This window comes from Trichechus manatus, unplaced genomic scaffold (assembly GCF_000243295.1).
Source record: "Trichechus manatus latirostris isolate Lorelei unplaced genomic scaffold, TriManLat1.0 scaffold00249, whole genome shotgun sequence".
Classification (NCBI taxonomy): Eukaryota; Metazoa; Chordata; class Mammalia; order Sirenia; family Trichechidae; genus Trichechus; species Trichechus manatus.
The window spans coordinates 692,183-714,514 of record NW_004444185.1 but is presented as its reverse complement, the minus strand read 5'-3'; the positions used below and the strand labels follow the sequence as shown (position 1 = coordinate 714,514).

At 42.0% G+C, this 22,332-nt stretch overlaps 1 protein-coding gene across 4 annotated transcripts in view; it reads left to right on the top strand.

Moving 5' to 3' along the window:
- GIGYF2 (GRB10 interacting GYF protein 2) overlaps positions 1-22,332 on the top strand; it is a 132,587-nt gene that overhangs the window by 98,233 nt on the left and 12,022 nt on the right. For 3 of the 4 annotated variants that reach the window (XM_004389484.3, XM_023724496.1, XM_023724497.1), the window contains 8 exons: positions 1,690-1,781; positions 3,270-3,368; positions 4,354-4,454; positions 5,963-6,063; positions 7,909-8,070; positions 9,585-9,743; positions 11,643-11,879; positions 15,312-15,434. In XM_004389484.3, coding sequence (XP_004389541.1) covers positions 1,690-1,781; positions 3,270-3,368; positions 4,354-4,454; positions 5,963-6,063; positions 7,909-8,070; positions 9,585-9,743; positions 11,643-11,879; positions 15,312-15,434 — 1,074 coding nt within the window. The remainder of the gene's footprint in view (positions 1-1,689; positions 1,782-3,269; positions 3,369-4,353; positions 4,455-5,962; positions 6,064-7,908; positions 8,071-9,584; positions 9,744-11,642; positions 11,880-15,311; positions 15,435-22,332) is intronic. The other variant, XM_023724498.1, reaches the window with a different exon arrangement.

The following is a 22,332-nucleotide window of genomic DNA, read 5'->3' as shown; positions in this document are numbered from 1 at the left end:
CGTTTCCTGACTGCCAGCCATAGCAGCTGAGCCTCAGTCATACCTGTTTCAGCAGAAAAACTGTGGAAAGCTCTGCTTCCTGTCAGCTCCTTTGCTCTCAGTAGCACTGCTAAGGAGATAGCTCACCTTCGTATGAGTGTGCCTAAAGCCTAGCTGTTCATGTTGAAAACTGACATTAACCTAGGGTAGCTTTCCCCTCCAGCATTTAGTGAGAAAGAAGCATGTCCCTGAATTTCAGATGATCTCCACCTTGAGAAACTGTATATTCCAGACTATGTTGTTGTTGAGTGCTGTTGAACTGACTTACAGTGAGCCCGTGGACAACAGAATGAAACCCTGCCCCGTCCTGTCCATCTTCACGGTTGTTCCTATGTTTGAGCTCATTTGTTGCAGCTACTGTGTCAGCTCATCGTTGAGGGTCTTTCTCTTTTTCGCTGACCTTCTGCTTTACCAAGCATGATGTCCTTTTCCAGGGATTGGTCCTTCTTGATAACATGTCCAAAGTATGCAAGACGAAGTCTTGCCATCCTTGATTCTAAGGAGCATTCTGGCTGTATTTCTTCCAAGACAGATTTGTCACGGCTTGTATCAAGCCATGGGTCAGGTGACCTTAGTCCTCAAACTGACATCTTTGCTATTTAATGCTTTAAAGAGGTCTTTTGCAGCACATTTGCCCAATGCAGTACATCCTTTGATTTCTTGACTGCTGCTTCCATGGACATTGATCCAAGTAAGATGAAATCCTTGACAACTTCAGTCATTTCTCCGTTTATCATGATTTTGCTTATTTGTTCAGTTGTGAGGATTTTTGTTTTCTTTATGTTGAGGCGTAATCCATACTGAAGGCTGTGGTCTTGGATCTTCATCAGTAAGTGCTTCACGTCCTCTCACTTCAGCAGGCAAGGTTGTGTATCTGTGTATTGCAGGTTGTTAATTTCAAAGTATAATCATTGTGAAATGATCTGAGCGATTCACTAATGATCTGCCTAAGTTTAGTCTGTCATCTGTATACTTTATTTCTTATATCTTACACTTGACGTTTCATTCTCTCTCACATTCTCAACTTTTTAAAGTTTAAATTCCAGCTTTGGTTATTTGAAATATAGGCTAAAAAACAGGATTTTATAACTCGTGTACTAACAGCAACAGAAACCACCTAGTTTTTGTGTAGAGAGTTATAGTTTTCAAAGCTCTTCCATAGTCTGTTTAATTTAAAATTGATCGACATCTTTCAGAAGGCATCCTTGGAGACTGGCTCCCTGTGTTCATCATGTGCCATTATAAAATGTCTACCATAATATTTCCTTTATCTTTTAGATAATTTTTCTCTTATACTGTCCCATTTCTCTAATTTCTACATTACCTCCAAATTTGTAAATCGCCTTTAAGATCGGGAGAATTATACAGCTTTCCAGGTGCGGCAATAACTCTGGAACACAGTACAGCTTCAGGGGCAGGAGGGGAGACCCTTTTCCACCTTAAGGAATCTCTTAAAATGTAGATGCCACCGTATTCCACTAGATGGTGTGGCTTAGTTTTAAAGATGTCGATGTTTTAGGGTAAGGGTGAGGTGGGAAGTGAAAATTCTGAGATTCACTTTGCTTTCAGATGTATGTATTAAGTGGCTTTTATTTTTATGTTTTTTGAAATTTATTTAATGGTATTTCTTCCCCACCCCTTCACTCCCAGGGAGAGTTGGACCAGGAGCGACTGTCAAGACAGCAGGAACTCACAGCCTTATACCAGATGCAGCACCTCCAGTACCAGCAGTTCTTAATACAGTGAGTGCAGTAACGTGGTAGGAGGCGCTGCAGCTCCACAGGCGCGTTAGGTGTAATCTGTTGGCAGGTCTCACCCGCTGCAGCACAGAAAGTCTGTGTGACGCTTCAGTTGGCCATCTAGTGGCATGTTACCACTATACAACCCAAGTTTAGTCCCTCATCTCACCTCTTAAATGCCAGAAGTTAGCACAAGTTGACATGCAGCTGTAATTTTGCAAGCTGTTTAGGTTATAAAGTAAGAACCAACAAACCATTTAAGAACTGAGTGCTTCCTGTGGGGCTAAGCTTTGAATGCCACAGAGAAAAAACACAGGAGGAGGGAGGGGAAGAAAGACGAAAGTTCACACTGTTAGGAATGGTGTGGAATGATGGCAGAATCGCTTACACTCTGCATCCCTTTCATAGAAGAAATGGGATTTGCTAGCCATCTGATACAGAGGTTGGCAAACTGTAGCCTGTGGGCCAGATCCTCCCTGCTGCCTGTTGTTATAAACTAAGTTAATCAGAGCACCAGGAGTCCCTGGGTGCCACAGATGGTTAAGCATGTGACTACTAGCTGAAAGGTTGGGGTTTGAGCACACCAAGAGGTGCCTCGGGAGACAGGCCTGGTGATCTGCTTCCCAAAGGTTATAACTTTGAAAACCCTTTGGAACAGTTCTGCTCTTCATATGTGGGGTCGCCATGAATTGGAAACGACTTAGGGCAGCTAACAAGAACATCAGAGCACCAAACCAAACCAGTTGCTGTCTGACTCACGAAGTCCTGATGTGTGCAGAGTAGAGCTGTGCTCCATAGGGTTTCCAAGGCTGTGACCTTTCGGAAGCAGATCTCCAGGCCTTTCTCCTGAGGCACATCCGGGTTTGTAGACCGGTGCTTACCCAGTCACGTCTCCCAGGAGCTCACCTTTATGGAAGCACAGCCACACTCATTTGTTCCGTATTGTCTCTGTCTGCTTTTGCGAACCAACGGCTGAATTGAGTAGCTGTGATGGAGACTGTATGGCCTGCAGTGCCAAAAACGTTTGCTATCTGGCCCTTGACAGAAAAAGCTTGTTCACTACTGATCTAGTGGAAAAAATTGAGACATAAATTTGAGAATTTTTGTTTAAGTGAATTTTTTTTTTTTTTTTTTTGAGCAGCAGGTGCTTCCTATGGAAATAGCTGCTAGTTTGAATCTGCTTTAATTTCACTTGTTTTCTGATAAAAGGCTATTGTGTTCTCGAAGGGTTTGCCAGTTTTTGACATTTTGTACTTTTTACTGTCCTTTTTTGATCAAAAGCATGTCATCTATAAGTTCATTTCTTTCTGGAATGAATTATGGAACATTCTATTTGACTATTATTATTGCAAAGAATGGTAAAATATATTTGGTAGCTATTTCTAATGGTGCACTCTTGGAGGGTGTAGTGCATTAGAGTTTGCCTTTCAGAGTCTCGGTAAAGTGACTAAATGTGGATAGATAGGTGACACTTTATTTTGCTTTTTGAAGACAACAGTATGCACAGGTTTTGGCTCAGCAACAGAAAGCAGCCCTGTCTTCCCAGCAGCAGCAACAGTTGGCGCTTCTCCTCCAGGCTCTGAAGATGAGGTTGGTGGTCATTCCATTCTGTGTCTCATTGTGTGTGTGCTGAAAGAGAGAAGAAGGGAAATTCAGGTAGAGCGTGTGAATTCTGGTAGCAGAATACCCACACATAACGCATACCTGCAGAGGGCAGGTGCATAAAGCAGAAGAAAAATGATAGTTAAGCTAAAGGTAGAACATGCATTCAGTCTTTTTACTCATGGAGGATCAGTTTGGAATAGTAACTAAAGGATAATGAGGACACTTGAGAAGCAGTGTAGTCTTACGGGAACCGCAACAAAAGAAGTTGCTGTCTAGGATCTTAATCTCACTTTTACCTATTATACCTCAAGAGATAATAACAATACCACACAGGATTATAATTTTCTGAAACCCAAAAGCCATTAAGGTATGTCTAAGGAAAAGGAAATCGGACTAGATGCCTTAAATTTCTGCTTTTTTCAGATTATTATTTAATTTAGTATGTATTGTATACCCTGAAAAGGTATCAGTCCCTACCCTCCAGAACCTTACTGCCCAGTTTAATCAAACTATTGATATTTCTCTTTTGAAATTTAACCCATCCTGTGAGGTAGGCAGGTTAGGTGATAGAGTCTCAATTTTACAAATGGGCAGACTGGGGCTCTGAGAGGCAAAAGGACTTGGTTGACATAACACACAGGAAACTTCAGAGACAGAACTAAAATGCAGACCTTTTGACTTACTGTTTAAGGTTTTTTCGTTACAATGTGATGCTCCTGTGGGTTTTATTAAGATATTCAGGATTTTTTAAGATAGTAGGTGTGTCCATTATTTAGAAATCAGTATCTTCTAATACATGTGATTATTGTGCCTCTGACTTTGTTGTTTGATAGTGTTAGGCTTTAGTTAAAACAGTGAAAGAGTTTTCTGGCCAAATAACCTGGAAAAGCTAGAAATAACATAGAAATTCCTCTTCATCTGATTTATGCAAATGACAAGAACAAGTTGATTTTTTATTTCCCTTTTGCAGAATATCTGATCAGAACATCATTCCCTCAGTAACTAGGTCTGTGTCCGTGCCAGATACTGGCTCTATCTGGGAGCTTCAGCCAACAGCCTCACAGCCTACAGGTAAAAACCTACACCAGGGCTTTAGTATAGCTTCAAGGTTTTAGATTCTAATAATAAGTTTATATTCAGTTTTTAAAAAAAGTATCAGATTTTTGTATCCATTTAGTATTGAATATCAACAAAAAGTTACTTTTTTTTAATAGACTCCAACAAAAGATTGAAGTCACTATTGAAATAAACTGTTAAGAATTTGTTATAAATCATTTTAGAAGATCAGATTTCTTATATCTGAGTCAATTTTTATGTTGCTCTAACCAGTGTGGAAAAAAAGTCTTTTAAATCGTCTTTGATCTCTTCAGCCAGAGTGAAAAACATAAATAAAAACAAAAGTAATGGTGATCCATCTTTTTCGATCACTGCAAGGGCCCACAGATTTTAGGAGGAGAAAAACCTGCTTTGAAAAGAACACCTTGCCTCATTCTCTGATCTTTTTGCATCAAATTAGAAAATTTTGGGTTGAGATTTTTTTAAAATCTTGATATTGGTGAAGTACTTCTGTCGAGGTCTGATACGTGCAGAGGTGCAGAGTTGGAATCATGGATAGTCCTGATAAGAGGTTATAGTTGTATTGAAAATTCTCAGGAACCATAAGCGTTGATGGATATTTTTAGACCCATTCAGCCATTCAGGCTGTAGTTCTCTTAGCAACACTGACCTGGGGAGTGTGGAGGGGAAGGATCGGGTATCCTTTCTTACCAAGTTTCTCTGCTATGCCTACCTTATTTTTACTTGATAGCCATTTATAGTTATTAAAATATTCTCCATCTTTTTGGGAAGCTACAACTATTTTATTAAACATTTTTTTCTCTTTGGATTTGTGTGAAATTGAGGTTTTTTACAAACATTCCATTGGTTTTGTACAGATAGCAATTAACAGTCCATAAATTGACTATCATAGGAAAGTAGGAAATAGAGAATGCTGAAAAGTGGTGTCAGCAAGCCTAGCTGACAGAGGAACACAGACTCGGAAGCCCTTATCTGTTGCCTTCCGGACCTGATGCTGCGGTACGTCTTGGTCAGGACCAGGTGTCACGTGTGAGACCTGCCCAGGCTTCTGCTGCACCTCTCTTGTCCCCACTGGGTGTGCAGTAAGAGGCTGTGTGGTTACTGGAAATACCGTGGGCTTTGGAATTGAGTACACGTGGGTTTGAGTCCCGGCATGGCCACATGCTTGCTGTGGGCCCTTGAGAATGTTACAAAACCGCCTCTGACCCTTAGTTTCTTTTTCTGTGAAAACGGGGCTATGAACAGATACCTTATAGGGCTTTGCGAGGATCAAATTAGTTGCCTAGTAAATGCCTGATACTTTCTTTCCTTCTGGCTGTGTTGTAGGGTGTGACGTAAACTAGAGCCCACTGGCAGTGTGGTCGATTTAAAAGCAGAACAGATGGGTGTGATGGAGCTCCTTCCAGAATAGGGAAGCAGCTTTTGTCATCAGGCTTATGGCTATGTGACCATGTGTGGAAGCTCTGATGTCTCTCCCATTTTCCCCCGTCATTGTCCTACAGTTTGGGAAGGTGGCAGTGTGTGGGATCTTCCCCTGGACACCACGACTCCAGGACCAGCCCTGGAGCAGCTTCAGCAGATGGAGAAGGCCAAGGCTGCAAAGGTCAGACCCTCACTTTCTGTAGCAGCGCGTGCCTTGTGGCTGAGTGCATGGGTGCTCCGTCTGCTGGTCTCCACTTCTCTCTAGCTAGCTGTGCTTTTTCTCCTTTTAGTCTACTGCTGCTTAGCTGGTTTAAGGACCCTCAAACCTCAAAACAGAACTAAAATTAAGTGATCAATTGATTGGTTGACATATTAATAATCATGGCCATGGGCATAGTTTAAGTTATATCATTTTTGGTAGAAACATTTGTTCTAAGTCTGAAGACTAAGAAACTAGCCGCTACACTGCCTATTAGACCCCCGATCTGTGGTCTGAGATTTGCTGCAGGAGGCTATAGCTCCCCGCCGAAGCTCTGGGGTGGTGTTTGCATTTCTTAGTGTCCCCAGACATGTAGCTGAAAAGCTCAACATTAACATTAGATCCTGTGTTCCATTCACATTTTCTAGAGGAGCTAAGAATCTGGAATTTTGGTTTTAGTACTTGCCAGAAGTACTTTCAACACCTAGCATCATCGTAATGATTTCTGGGTGTGTGTGCCTCCAAGGGTGTCTTGTTCCTGTTTTATATTTAATGTGTCCCTGTCCTTTGAGGAAGTGACTGTCTCCTTCGAGTGCCCAGAATGTGGAAAGGGTTCATGGTCAGGGTCTGTCTCTGTAAATGAGTGAGAGGCCGTAGTCTAAGTAACTTTCATGTGCCTTCTGGTCCCCAGTGCTTTGTGTGGCGAGTACATAAATGATGGAAGATGGGTCCTTCAAGGAGCTTGCAGTCTGCGGCCCAGAGGGACAGACATTACAATGACAGGGTGGTTGAGAAGCACATGGACGCAGTTGTAGAGGTGGGGATCAGGAGCTGGGTAACACTTCTGATGAACTGTGAACTCATGTTCACTGGGAAGAGATTAGGACTTAGCCCAGGTGAAGGGTTTGGGCATGACAGAAGTAGAAAGAGGTGAAAATTCAATTGCAGTTGAAGGAAACAGCACCCATAAAGGTCCAGAAATGCTCAGTAATTCGATCTGGCTTGGAACCACAGTGAGTCTGAGGGATAAATGATGAGAGAGGAGAGGAAAGTTGATGAGGCAGACCAGTCATGAAGAGCCTTGCATAGATCATGTTACAGAGTTAGGCTTTATTTTCAGGGTGCAGGGCGTTGTTGAAAGTAGGTCTGGGAGTGATTTTTTTTTTTTTTTTTTTTTTGAGGGAAAGGGTGGCATTGAGCTGGGGAAAGTGGGCCAAACAGGAAGCTGGGAAACTGGATAAGAGACTCTTTGGAATGTGGGTGAGAAAAGCAGAGGTCTGAACTGAAGCTGTGGCAGTGGGACCAGAGACTAGGTACTGGATCGATTCTTGTTTGGGAACTGTAAATGATAGGATTTGTTTAGTGATTGGTCTTCAAACGTTAAAGAATTCTATAGTTTTTTTACACTAGAAGCTTTGCAGCATTGCTGTTGAAACCTTGTAGCCACACACTGCTAGATCTTCAGCCAGCTATCCTTTTGTAGGAAAAAGTAAAGAAACGCCACTCTAAAAAAATTCTTAGTTACCTTCCCGTTGGCCTCTTTTCCACGGTGCCTAGGACCTGTGGTGTGTTTAGTGACAGTGTGGAGTGAGGAGGTAGGCAGACAGGCGGGGAGAAAGTACACTCAATTTAGAGAGCATGAAGCTGTGCTCGTGTTGCTGTGACATACCAGAGCTCCTGAGAGTGCTGACTGGGAGGGAGCCGTTCCAGGGGACTCAGTGAGTGGTAGGGTCTGCACACCCCAGCCCCTCCTGCCAGTACTGCGTGGTGAGGCTGGTACTCAGTGCTTGGCTCCAGGTTCCTGAGAGCTCTCTCGTGTAATCACAGCTAGAACAGGAGAGGAGAGAGGCAGAAATGAGGGCAAAACGGGAAGAGGAGGAGCGCAAGAGGCAAGAAGAACTCCGGAGACAACAGGAAGAAATGCTTCGGAGACAGCAGGAGGAGGAGAGGAAAAGGCGGGAAGAAGAGGAGCTTGCCCGAAGGAAACAGGTACACCTCCGAGCACTCTGACCGTGGGATTAGCCCTGGAGAGTCCTGGAAGACTCACTGACCTTTAGAGAGAACGTCTGCTCTCTGCTAACACCCACGGGAGGGTATTCTTCAGTCCTAGTAAATCTTCCCAATGGAGTTCCTTTGTGAATTTCCTGTGGTTTTATAGACCAGTTAGATTTCTGAAGTTCCACCCTTGCTGCTGAAAACAATGAAGGAAGTAACTTTGGTGTGCAGCATTAAATGTCAATGTTTTTGAGAGCCAAATATGCTATTTAAAATTATGCTTACCTTTAACTCAGACCTCTGCCCTTTCTTTGCTCTTTTCCTTGAACCTGTCCTGCTTTCACCTCTATACTAGGGACTAGTGTTTCAGAAAGGAGGAAAAACCAGACATGTAACTACATAGCTTTTTTATTTTTAAGATATATTTATCATTTGTACTTAGTGTTCTGTAACCTACCTTTTGACATACATTATGTCCTTTTCCCATGTCCAGTATACAAATCTACATCATACTTGTTCACTATATGAAATTTCATTTTATAGATAAGTTATGATAACTTAGCCAGTTCCCTGTTATTGGACATGAGGGTTGTTCCCAATTTTTCACTGTTACAAGAGAGTTTGAATGAAAATCCTTATAGCTAAGTCTTAAGTATTTCTCACTAGTGATGTTGAACATTTTTCGTGTTTTTTTGCCATTTGCATTTCTTTTATAGAATTCTGTACTCATATACTTGGCCTACTTTTTTATTGGGGTGTTTCGTAGACCCCGAGTGAAAGAATCCAGTCTGTAATAGCCCGAAAATCTGGCCTTCACGTTTCACATGTTGTTGGCCTCCAAAGGTACTCTGTGAAAAACAAAAGGGGCCATTTGAGATTAAGTTTCTAAACTACTAATATTTCTTAGTTATAGTGTACATTGGCATACAAAGGCTGAAGTAGTATTGCAGTAAAACCCATTTAATTCTGTTTTGCTCAGTGTTCCCTGCTCACTGTTCCCTCAATTAGTTTGACAGTGGGACCCTTTTCTGTATAATACTTAGTACTGTCGGTGGAACTTTGTTCTTCGGAAGAACTCAGAACATATTCTGAGAAACACTGCATTACTCAGTACTGACTAGAGAACTACCTCCTACCTCACCAGGCTTCATTGGTGGCTATGTTGATTTCTCAGTGAATTAAAAAATGGTCACTGAAAGTACCAGTGGAGAAACCAAAGGCTGTATCCTAATGTGGACCTTCCTAGGGTTAATCAGTAAATGATGCAGTTAATACAGAAACTGGGATAGACTTCACAGGGTATTGCTGTTTACTAATATTTTAAAGACAGATTTTTTTAAGTCTCATTGTGCCCACTCCCCAACTCACATAAATACTTTTAACTCTAGATCCTGGTTACATATTTCTGTATTTACTGTTAAGAGGGTTTTAGTAATACTTAATCTATTCCTTTTCAAACTAAGATATATTATTTGAGAATCACAGTTCCATCCCCCTTTTTTCTTTAGGAAGAGGCTCTGCGGCGCCAGAGGGAGCAAGAAATCGCGTTAAGGCGGCAGCGAGAAGAGGAAGAACGGCAGCAACAAGAAGAAGCTCTTAGAAGGCTGGAGGAGAGGAGGAGAGAAGAGGAAGAACGGCGGAAGCAGGAAGAATTGTTACGCAAGCAGGTGACCAGATGGCTTGATCTTCTCGTTGCTCCTTTTCAACCGGGAATTAGTGATGAAGAAAATACTAGGATAGCCCATTTAAAATTTTCTTATGTTGCTTGAAACTACCAAAAGAGACCCATCTGGCTCTTATTACTTCTAAATTTTTTGTTTCTTAAAATGAAAACCTATTTTTTGAGAGAAAAAGTAAAATTTATCTTCACTCTGGCTTTTTCTCAGATACATGGTAAGAAAAGTTGTAAAATGTGTTCTTTTTAGCAAGTTTCAAACTTATACAAAATAAACAGAGGAGTATAATAAATCCCCACATACCTGTCAGCCAGTTCAGTAATTATTAACATTCTGCCATTTCTGTTTTATCCGTACCACCAGTCACTCCTCACTCTTATTTTTATGGTATAATTTTTTGTTGCTAGGTGCATCGAGTCGGTACTGACTCATGGCGACCCTGTATACAAACAGGACGAAACACTGCCCAATCCTGCACCATCCGCACAGTTGTTGCTGTGTTTGAGCCCAATTGTTGCAGCCACTGTGTCAGTCCATCTCCATGAAGGTCTTCCTCTGTTTGGCTGACCCTCTACTTTACCCAGCATAATGTCCTTCTCCAGGGACTGGTCTCTCCTGATGACATGTCCAAAGTACCCAAGATGAAGTCTCGACATCCTCGCTTCTGAGGAGCATTCTGGCTGTACTTCTTCCAAGACAGACTTGTTTGGTCTTCTGGCAGTCCAGGGTATATTCAGTATTCTTTGCCAACACCATAATTCAAAGGCATCAGTTCTTCTTTGTTATCGTTGTTGTTAGGTGCCATCAAGTCATTTCCGACTCATAGCGACCCTGTGTACAACAGAACGAAACACTGCCCATTCCTGCACCATCCTCACAACCGTTGTTATGCTTGAGCCCGTTGTTGCAGCCACTGTATCAGTCCATCTCGTAGAGGGTCCTCCTCTCTTTTGCTGACCCTCTACTTTACCAAGCATGGTGTCCTTCTCCAGGGACTGATCCCTACTGATAACATGTCCAAAGTATGTGAGACATAGTCTTGCCATCCTTGCTTCTAAGGAGCATTGTGACTGTACTTCTTCCAAGATGGTTCACCACAATTCAAAGGCATCAATTCTTCTTCGGTCTTCCTCATTCATCATCCAGCTTTCACATACATATGAGGCGACTGAAAGCACCATGGCTTGGGTCAGGCGCACCTTAGTCTTCAAGGTGACATCTTTGCTTTTCAACACTTTAAAGAGGTCTTTTGCAGCAGATCTGCACGATGCAATGCGTCTTTTGATTTCTTGACTGCTGCTTCCATGGGCATTGATTGTGGATCCAAGTAAAATGAAATCCTTGACAACTTCAGTCTTTTCTCTGTTTATCACGAAGTTGCTTAGTGGTCCAGTTGTGAGGATTTTTGTTTTCTTTATGTTGAGGTGTAATCCATACTGAAGGCTGTGGTCTTTGATCTTCATCAGTAAGTACTTCAAGTCCTCTTCACCTTCAGCAAGCAAGGTTGTGTTGCCTGCATGTCACAGGTTATTAATGAGTCTTCCTCCAATCCTGATGCCCCATTCTTCATATAGTCCAGCTTCTCAGATTATTTGCTCAGAGTACAGATTGAATAAGTATGGTGAAAGGATACAACCCTGACACACACCTTTCTTGACTTTAAACCACACAGTATCCCCTTGTTCTGTTCAAACAGCTGCCTCTTGGTCTATGTACAGGTTTCTCACGATCACAATTAAGTGTTCTGAAATTCCCATTCTTCACAGTGTTACCCATAATTTGTTATGATCCACATAGTTGCATGCCTTTGCATAGTGTTTTGTTTTGTTTTTTTTACTACAGTTAATTTTCTTTTTTATTTCCTTTTCTTTAATTTTTCCTTCTGGGAAGGAAGAGGAGGCTGCAAAATGGGCCCGGGAAGAAGAAGAAGCTCAGCGTCAATTAGAGGAAAACCGGCTGCGGATGGAAGAGGAGGCGGCCCGTCTCCGGCACGAGGAGGAGGAACGGAAGAGGAAAGAGCTGGAGCTGCAGCGCCAGAAGGAGCTGATGCGGCAGAGGCAACAGCAGCAGGAGGCGCTCCGCAGATTGCAGCAGCAGCAGCAGCAGCAACAGCTGGCCCAGATGAAGGTAAAACACTGGACAGCGGCTGCAGGAGCCACTTCCTTCCAGTAGCAGTAAAACAGTGTGCTTCCTGTATTGTTAGGTATTACCGCTTTGGATTTTTCGATCAGCAACATGCTATGGTATTAGAATATACTTTGTGTTAGACAGTGGAACAAGAGAGGAATAAACCGAAGAGGCTAGGACATGAGAGCGATGCAGGCAAACCGAGACGGTTTCCCTAATCTCTGATCTGGGAAGTTTAGAAAGGCTTCCTGAAAGAGGTAACTTCTAGATGGAATCTTTAGGGAGGGGAATTAAAAAAAAAGTAAACAGGCAACTTGGGGAGTGGGGTGGGGGATGTGTATGAGAGAGGAGACAGCATGGGGTGAAGGGAGGCATGAAGGCAAGAAACACTGGTATATTTGGGGGATTTGAAAAGTAGGTTACTGTTGCTGCAGTGTGAGGTCTGCAGTAAGTGTGGGAAGGGTCCAGATCTCTAGGGGCTGCGTATACCCGGCTAAAGGATTAGGAGTTCAAGGTGTGCGGAAGGAGTGGACCTCTGAAGTACTTTCAACTAGGGCACAGCACCATCAGTTTTATAGGAGCATATCCGTCACTTTGAGACCTAACTGGAAGATGGGCTTGAAGACAACAAGCCTGAAGGTCAGCAGACCAGTTGAGGCAGGGCTGGTGGAGTCACCAGGGGAGGGAGAGGAGGGCTTGGTCTAGGTCTGATAGAGGGGCTGGAGATACCACCAGTTACTGAGTACAGGCTTTGTGTCAGCACCATGCTGACATACATCTCATTCAGTCTTCACAACCTCCCTTACAAAGCTTAGGTGTTATTACCTGTATTTGATTAGAGAAGAGAAATGTTAAGAATATAAATCACTTGCCTTGGGTCCAGCTGAGAGCTGGTAGCAGAGCCACCTGTTAGAACCCATATGTCCTTGTCTGCAGGGCCCTGGAAAGGTCGTTAAAAATAAAAGACCTACTTAAGACTGATAAGAATATGGGCATGAGGGAGGGGCAAAGGCATGGGTAGTTTCTGGATCTCTCTCTCGTCTGCCTGGGGCTCTCCACTCTGTCCAGTTTTGGCCTCTTGTCCTCCTGTAAAGACTGTAGAGATGTTTTATAAACATTCTGAATGAAGATAAAGAACGTGAGATGGTTAGGAGGAATTGTGAAAGGCTTTTGTGAGAAGAAACAAGCAGTATTTTTGAAAATAGTTTTATTGAGATATAATTCATTTCCTATACAGCCCACCCAGTTAACGTGTCCATACAAGTTGAACAGCCTTTCTAGTGTAGTAACAGACAAGTGCAGCCATCACGACAGTCGGTTTTTGAACAGTTTCATCCCTCTACTTCTGCCTGTGCCCCTCAGCCCTAAGCAGCCACTAATCAGCCTTCTGTCTCTACATTTCTATATTTTTATGTCCTATTCTCGATATTTCATATGAATGGATCCTCTAATACATGGTCTTTTACAACTGCCTTCTTTCACTCAGCATAATGTTTTCAAGTTCATCCATGTCACTACTTCATTCATTTTTATGACCAAAATAGTATTCCATTGTATGGATAGACCACGTTTTGTTTATCCATTCATCAGACGATGGACATGTAGGTTGTTTCTGTTTTTTGACTGTTAGTAAATAATGTTACTGTAAACATTCATGGACACATTTCTGGGCTGTGTGCATGCCTTCATTTCTTTAGGTGTATAGCTAGGAATCCAGTGGCTGGGTCACACGGTAACTCTGTTTCACCATTTGAGGAACTAACAGACTGGTGTCATTTTACTTTCCCACTGACAGTGTATGAGATTACAGTTTCTCCACATTCTTGCCAGCACTTATCATCTGACGTTTTGATTATGGCTGTGCTGGTGGTGTGAAGTTGTACGTCATGGTTTTGAATTGCATTTCCCTGATGACTGGTGATGTTGCGCATCTTTTTATGTGCTCCTTGGCCATTTGTAGATCTTCTTTGGAGAAAGAGTCAGATCCTTTGCCCATTTCTTTTTAATTGGATTATTTGTATTTTTTTGGAGTTTTAAGAGTTCTGTATGTATTTAAGATACAAGCCCCTTATCAGATATGATTTTCAAATATTTTCTCCCATTCTATGAGTTGTCTTTTTCTTTTTTGGGTAGTGTCATTTGATGGAGAAGAGTTTTTAATTTTGAGAAGTCCAGCTTACCTATTTTTCTTTTGTTGCTAGTACGTTAGGTGTCATATCTAAGAATCCATTGACAAGTCTGAGGTCACGAAGATTTACTCTTAAGTTTTCTTCTAAGAGTTTCATGGTTTTAGAGCTATTTTACAATATCAATGAAAATTTAAATGGTTTATGCCCTTTGTCCCATCAGTTCCACTCTTAGAGATTTCTGCTGTAGATCCATTCTTTTGGGGACTGGTTAGTATTTTATTTGTTTTAATCCATGCACATGTATTATTTTTATTAAACAAACTTTAAAAGGCTTTAGGGTGGTCTTTTTTTTCTTTTTCTTTTTCTTTTTAAAGAGCCATAAGACATTTCAAAATTGGAGCATATCTTGTTCTGGCCAAGAAGAACAAGGATTCCCTTAGAATAACTGAAAAACCCAAACCAAACCCACTGCCGTCAAGTTGATTCCGACTCTTAACGACCCTATAGGACAGAGTAGAACTGCCCCATAGGGTTTCCAAGCCTGTAAATCTTTATGGAAGCAGACTGCCACATCTTTTTCCTGCGGAGCAGCTGGTGGGTTCTAACCGCTGACCTTTCAGTTAGCAGCTGACCACTTAACCACTGCGCCCACAGGTCTTCTTTATAACAATTAGGCTTTTGAAAACATTAACATGTTCAGGACCCAAACTAGGTATACTCTACTTTAGTCAGTAATGTGAAGGGACAGGGAACACAGCGTTCTTGATTAAAAACAACTTAGTGCTGATGACTAGAAGCTACAGCCTGGTTAGCAGTGACCCCTTCTCATAAAATCCTGAGAGAACAATGCCTGCATTTCCTGTAGCTGCTGCCTCAGCGGTCCCTTCAGGTAGCTCATCCTTAACCCTTTCACTGGACAGTAGCAGATCATGCTCCTTGTGCCTTGTTGGATTAAAAATCTCCAGGCCAGTTTATTGATTCTTTTGTTTCCACCTTTCACTTTATTAGATGTATATGTCAGTACCAAATGTTACATATTTGCAGTCTTAAAATGGTAGGTCAAATACATGTGTGTATATGTTATCCTAAAGTGTTTAAAATTATCTTAGGTTTGGGGCAGTGGCAAAAAATTAAGGAAGCGAAGAAGCAAATTGACTGAGAGAGTCTAATGTAGAAGGAAATTTGAATTGAATGTTGTAAATAAGAGTTGAGGGAGATGGAATGTTCTGGCTGTACATAATGCATTATTGCTTCTTTGTTTCCCGTCCACCGTCCCTCATGAACTCTTTCCCTTTTTCATTAGCTTCCCTCTTCTTCAACGTGGGGCCAGCAGTCCAACACAACAGCATGTCAGTCCCAGGCAACGCTGTCATTGGCCGAAATCCAAAAACTAGAAGAAGAAAGAGAACGGCAGCTTCGAGAAGAGGTAAATTTAAAAAGTTTTAAAAAGTGAAACAGTATTCCAGAATAGGTAGTGTGCATAATTGGTTAGTAGTTACTGAAGAAAATTATTATTGTCAGAATTGTCAAGAGTTTGGATGTTCATTATTAAACTCTTTAAAGTCTGCAATCTGGTCACTCTAACAAATGTTAGCAGCTGTCGCATAGGAGTCTGACTCGTGACAACCCCATGAACAGTGGAACAAAAAGCTGCCCAATCCTGCGCTGTTCCCACGATTAGTTGTGAATTGGACCGTTGTGATCCATAGGGTTTCACTGGCTGATTTTTGCACGTAGAATGCCAGGCCTTTCTTCCTACTCTGTCTTAGTCTAAAAGCTCTGCTGAAACCTGTTCAGCATCATGGCAACATGAAAACCACCAGTAAAAATGGTTATGTGCATGAGCTACATTGATTGGGAATTGAACCTCCGTCTCCCACATAGAGCTCTGGTGGCACAGTTGTTAAAGTGCTTGGGTGCTAACCGAAAGATCGGTGGTTCAAACCCACCAGCCACTCTGCAGGAGAAAGACATGACAGTCTGCTTCCATAAATATTAGCCTTGGAAACCCTATCGGGTAGTTCTACTCTGTCCTATAGGGTTGCTTTGAGTCAGAATTGACTTGGTGCAGTGGGTTTGGTTTTGGTTCTCCCACATGGAAGGTGACAGTTCTACCAGTGAGCCAGGACTGTCCCCCTTTGACAAATACGAAGGATCCAATAGGAATAACATTAAGATTGGGTTCCATAAATGTTCAGTTACCTTAAACATATTACCATAGTTCTTGAGAATAGCTCATAAATAAATTTACGTGGGTCATTCAAAATTGGGGGTCAGTTTTGTACAAATAATCCTTTGTAAATTTGGTGTTTAGAATGCAGAATACATTTTTCTCTAGAAGGTACTGAGTTTCCTGACTAACCTAGAAAAACATAATATGACAGAAATAAAGTACCTCTGCTTTTAAGTCTCTATTCTGTAGTCCATATTAGGATAGGAAGGATACAAAAGAGTGAAAGATGGAAATAAAAAGCAAGAGCAGAGTTCTTAACAGGAGAAAATGACTAAGTGAAGCGGTTTGGATGAGCGTGCCATTAGGTGCTGCATTCATTCGTTCATTCAGTACGTATTTATTGAGTACGTACTTGGTTATAGTCTGGGGATATAGCTGAGACTAAAGCAGACTAAATCCCCACAAGTCTGTTGGTTTGTCATACTCTGGGGCCTGCGTGTTTCTGTGATGCTGGAAGCTGTGCCACTGGTGTTGAGATACCAGCAGGGTCACCCATGGCAGACAGGTTTCAGCTGAGCTTCCAGACTAAAACTAAGAAGAAGGGCCCAGTGGTCTACTTCTGAAAAGAAATAGCCAGTGAAAACCTTATGAACAGCAGTGGAACATTGTCTGATACAGTGCCGGAAGATGAGCCTCTCAGGTTAGAAGGCCCTCAAAAGATGACGGGGGAAGAGCTGCCTCCTCAAAGTAGAGTCAACCTTAATGACGTGGATGGAGTCAAGCTTTCGGGACCTTCATTTGCTGATATGGCACGACTCAAAATGAGAAGAAATAGCTGCAAACATCCGTTAATAATAGGAACATGGAATGTACAAAGTATGAATCTAGGAAAATTGGAAATCGACAAAAATGAAAGGAAATGCAAAAACATTGATATCCGATGCATTAGTGAGCTGAAATGGACTGGTAGTGGCCATTTTGAATTGGACGGTCATAGGGTCTGCTATACCAGGAATGACAGATTGAAGAGGAATGGCGTTGCATTCATCATCAAAAAGAACATTTCAAGATCTATCCTGAAGTGCAATGCTGTCAGTGATAGGATAATATCCATACACCTACAAGGAAGACCAGTTAGTAGGACTATTATTCAAATTTATGTACCAACCACTAAAGCCAAAGATGAAGAAATTGAAGATTTTTACCAACTTCTGCAGTCTGAAATTGATTGAACATGCAGTCAGGATGCATTGATAATTACTGGTGATTGGAATGTAAAAGTTGGAGACGAAGAAGGATTGGTAGTTGGAAAATATGGCTTTGGTGATAGAAATGATGCTGGAGATTGCATGATAGAATTTTGCAAGACCAATGACTTCTTCATTGCAAATACCTTTTTTCAACAGCATAAATGATGACTGTACACGTGGACCTCGTCAGATGGGCTACACAGGAATCAGATTGACTACATCTGTGGAAAGAAATGATAGAAAAGCTCAGTATCATCAGTCAGAACAAGGCCAGGGGCTGACTGTGGAACAGACCATCAGTTACTCATATGCAAGTTCAAGTTGAAACTGAAGAAAATTAGAACAAGTCCAAGACAGCAAAGTATGACCTTGAGCATATCCCACCTGAATTTAGAGACCATCTCAAGAATAGATCTGATGCATTGAACACTGATGACCGAGGACCAGACGAGTTGTGGAATGACATCAAGGACATCATACATGAAGAAAGCAAGAGGTCATTAAAAAGACAGGAAAGAAAGAAAAGACCAAAATGGATGTCAGAAGAGACTCTGAAATTTACTGTTGAACATCGAGTAGCTAAAGTGAAAAGAAGAAATGATGAAGTCAAAGAGCTGAACAGAAGATTTCAAAGGGCGGCTTGAGAAGACGGAGTAAAGTATTATAATGACATGTGTAAAGACCTGGAGTTAGAAAACCAAAAGGGAAGAACATGCTCAGCATTTCTCAAGGTGAAAGAACTAAAGAAAAAATTCAAGCCTTGAGTTGCAATATTGAAGTATTCTACTGGAAAATATTAAATGACGCAGGAAGCATTAAAAGAAGATAGAAGGGGTACACAGAACCACTATACCAAAAAGAATTGATCGACGTTCAGCCATTTCAGGAAGCAGCGTATGATAAGAAACCGATGGTACTGAAGGAAGAAGTCCAAGCTGCACTGAAGGCAGTGGCAAAAAACAAGGCTTCAGGAATCGACGGAATACCAACTGAGATGTTTCAACAAGCAGATGCAGCACTGGAAGTAGTCACTTGTCTATGCCAAGAAATTTGGAAGAGAGCTACCAACTGACTGGAAGAGATCCAAATTTATGCCTATTCCCAAGAAAGGTTATCCAACCAAATGTGGAAATTATCGAACAATATCGTTAATATCACACACAGATAAAATTTTGCTGAAGATCATTCAGAAGCAGCTGTAGCAGTATATTGACAGGGAACTACCAGAAATTTAAGCCAGATTCAGAAGAGGACATGGAACCAGGGATATCACTGCTGATGTCAGATGGATCCTGACTGAAAGCACAGAATACCAGGAAGATGTTTACCTGTGTTTTATTGACTATGCAAAGACTTTATTGACCATGCAAAGACATTCCACTTGTGGATCATAACAAATTATGGATAAAATTGCAAACAATAGGAATTCCAGAACACTTAATTGTGCTCAAGAGGAACCTGTACATAGATCAAGAGGCAGTCGTTCGAACAGAGCAAGGGGATACTATGTGGTTTAAAGTCATGAAAGGTGTGCGTCCGGATTGTATCCTTTCACCGTACGTGTTCAGTTTGTATGCTGAGCAAATGATCCGAGAAGCTGGACTATATGAAGAAGAATGGGGCATTAGGATTGGAGGAAGACTCATTAATAAGGTGCAACATGCAGATGACACAACCTTGCATGCTGAAATTGAAGAGGACTTGAAGCACTTACTGATGAAGATCAGAGACTACAGCCTTTAGTATGGATTACACCTCAACAAAGAAAACAGAAATTCTCACAACTGGACCAGTAAGCAACATCATGGAAAACGGAGAAAAGATTGAAGTTGTCAAGGATTTCATTTTACTTGGATCCACAATCAACACCGTGGAAGCAACAGTCAGGAAATCAAAAGACGCATTGCATTAGACAGATCTGCTGCAAAAGATCTCTTTAAAGTGTTGAAAAAGCAAAGATGTCACCTTGAAGACTTGAGGTGTGCCTGACCCAAGCCATGGTGTCTTCAGTCACCTCACACGTACGTGAAAGCTGGACGATGAATACGGAAGACCGAAGAGGAATTGACGCCTTTGGATTGTGGTGTTGGTGAAGAGTATTGAATATACCATGGACTGCCAAAAGAACAAACAAATCTGTTTTGGAAGAAGTACAACCAGAATGCTTCTTAGAAGCGAGGATGGTGAGACTACGTCTCACATACTTTGGACATGTTATTAGGAGGGACCAGTCCCTGGAGAGGGATATCATGCTTGGTAAAGCAGAGGGCCAGCGAGAAAGAGGAAGACCCTCGCTGAGATGGATTGACGCAGTGGCTGCAACAATGGGCTCAAGCATAGCAATGACTGAGGATGACGCAGGACTGGCAGTGTTTCTTTCTGTTGTACGTAGGGTTGCTGTGAGTCAGAACCAACTTGACAGCACCTAACAACAACAACAAAGCAGACAAAAATCTCTGCCTTCATAAAGCTTACACTCTAATTTAGGGGTGATGGTCAATAAGAAGTAGGTAAAACATAGGCACAGCAGGAGGTAGTAAGCCCCAGTGAGAGAGAGAGAGAGGGCGTAGGGAGAGTGTGTAGGGATTTGGGATGGTAGTAACTGTCCATTTTTAAGCAATGTGGTCTGGGAGGGCTTCTGTGAAAAGGTGACCTCATGTAGCAAAGACCTAAAGAAAGTGCTTACATGATGTGATTGGAGGCAGAGCAGTCAGTCAGAGAACGCATGTCGTCGTTTTTGGACTGGATGGCACAGTTCACTGAAACTGAAGGGCTATGAGACACAGATGTGCTTGACCACAGAAAGAATGTGCTTTAACACGTGGTGTGCCTCACCACGTGATGTGGTTCACCAGTGGGCTAAAAAGTTTCTTCACCTTGAAAATCACCTTACTCCCTACCTTCTGAAAAAAAAGAGACTGAACTTTCTCTACAATTATTAGTCTCTGAAAGGTTATCAACGAACAGATGCAGAGCAGAGTGTCTCTTCTCCTTTCAAGGCTAGAAATTGTTCTAATAATTTTGGTCTCTGCTAAACCTCCCCCCCCCCCAAAAAAAAAAAATAGTGGGAATCACAGGTCTTGTTCATCTTTTTATTAGCTTCTTTGGTGAGAAGTTAATAATTCCTCTTATCTGTTTTCCTTTGATTGATTTTCTCTGAACCTCTAAGTCTTCGCACACCCTTCGAAAGCTCTGAAAATGTCACTCAGTACCCGTTTCCCACATTGGGGAACCTAAGATAATTTCATTGCATTTGTTCCCTGGAGACATCTTCCCAGAACCCTCTACCCTGTTTCGGTCTGGAAGTTCTCAACTTGCTGCCCAGCTAGCGTTCTGTCTTCCTAGAGTGCTTGTCACTTGCAGGTTGCCCCCTGGACTGATACTGAGTTTTCCATCTTTTCTCTGTCTTTTTATCTTTCTTAGTAGAACTTTGCCTCAATTTTAGCTTTCTAGCTTTCTGTTGAACTTTTAATGCGTGCTATCTTATTTCAAACTCCCCTGAGGCTTATTTTCTCTAAATGTTTCTTTTTATATATAGCCTATTATTCATTGACTGCACCATCTGACCTCTAAGGATATTTATTACTGACAGCTTTTTTTTATTTTTATTTTTTATTGTACTTCAGGTGAAGGTTTACAGAACAAATAGTTTCTCATTAAACAGTAGTATACATACTGTTTTATGACATGGGTTAACAACCCCACAACATGTCAACCCTCTCCCTTCTCAACCTTTTTTTTTTTTTTTTTTTTTTTTTGGTGAAAATATACATAGCCAAAGATACACCGTTTCAAAAATTTGTACATGCACAGTTCAGTGACATCGACTATGCTCTTCCAGTTGTGCTGCTATTCTCACTTTAGATGAAGGCTTACAGAACAAAACAGTTTCTCATTGAACAGTTAGTACACATGTTGCCCTATGACAATGGTTAACGACCTCATTACACATCAACACTGTCCTTACTCAACCTTGGGTTCCCTATCACCAGCTTTCCTGTCCCCTTCTGCCCCTTGTCCCTGGATGGCTGTGCCTCATTAGTCCCGTTTCGTTTTATGGGGCTGTCCAATCCCCGGCTGAACAGTGAACCTCGGAAGTGACTTCACCACTGAGCTAAAAGGACGTCTGGGGGCCATACTCCTGGGATTTCTCCAGTCTCCTTTATACTGACAGCTTTTTTAAAGGCTAGTTCCTACTTTCCCTTGTCTTGTTTCTGACTACATTGAACTTTGTTTGTTTTGGTCTTTGGCTTTCCTCTGAGAAGCGCACATCAAATGCTTGGTGATCCTGGGCTGTTTGTTCATGTTGGAGAGTAAGGCCCTACAAAGCTGCTTGGAGTTCTGGTATATAGGACACTTTGGTGGACTTCACTTCCCCTCATCTCTTGGTGTTATGCTTTTTCACTCTTGAGCTGGTCAGCTTTGCCATAGAATAAATCCTCCAGTCTCTTGCCTGGGAAGTAAGCCCGTGGAGGAAGAAGGGTCTCTCTGGTTCAGCCTCTCCAAAGAGGAATTATTCAGTTTTCTTCTGGGGTAAGGGAAGGACACTCACCCCACTGCGTAGGGTGGGGGAAGCAGTCTGTTTCTTCTGAAAGACTTTCAGCCAAGGTTAGCCTTACCAGGACTCCTCTGTTTGAAATACCCGGCACCTCCAATTCTTGAGCTTTCTGTACAAATCAGCCTGTTTCTGAGCTTCCTTTACTTAGGTGTCAATTTATTGGGTCTGTTACATTGGTTATCATTATGTATCTGACTACCAGTGGTTAAGAACTTGACTACTGACCAAAAGGTCGGCAGTTCAAGTCCACCAGCCGCTCCTTGGAAACTCCGTGGGGCAGTTCTGCTCTGCCCCTACAGGATCGCTGTGAGTCAGAATCGACTCGATGGCAACAAGTTTGGTT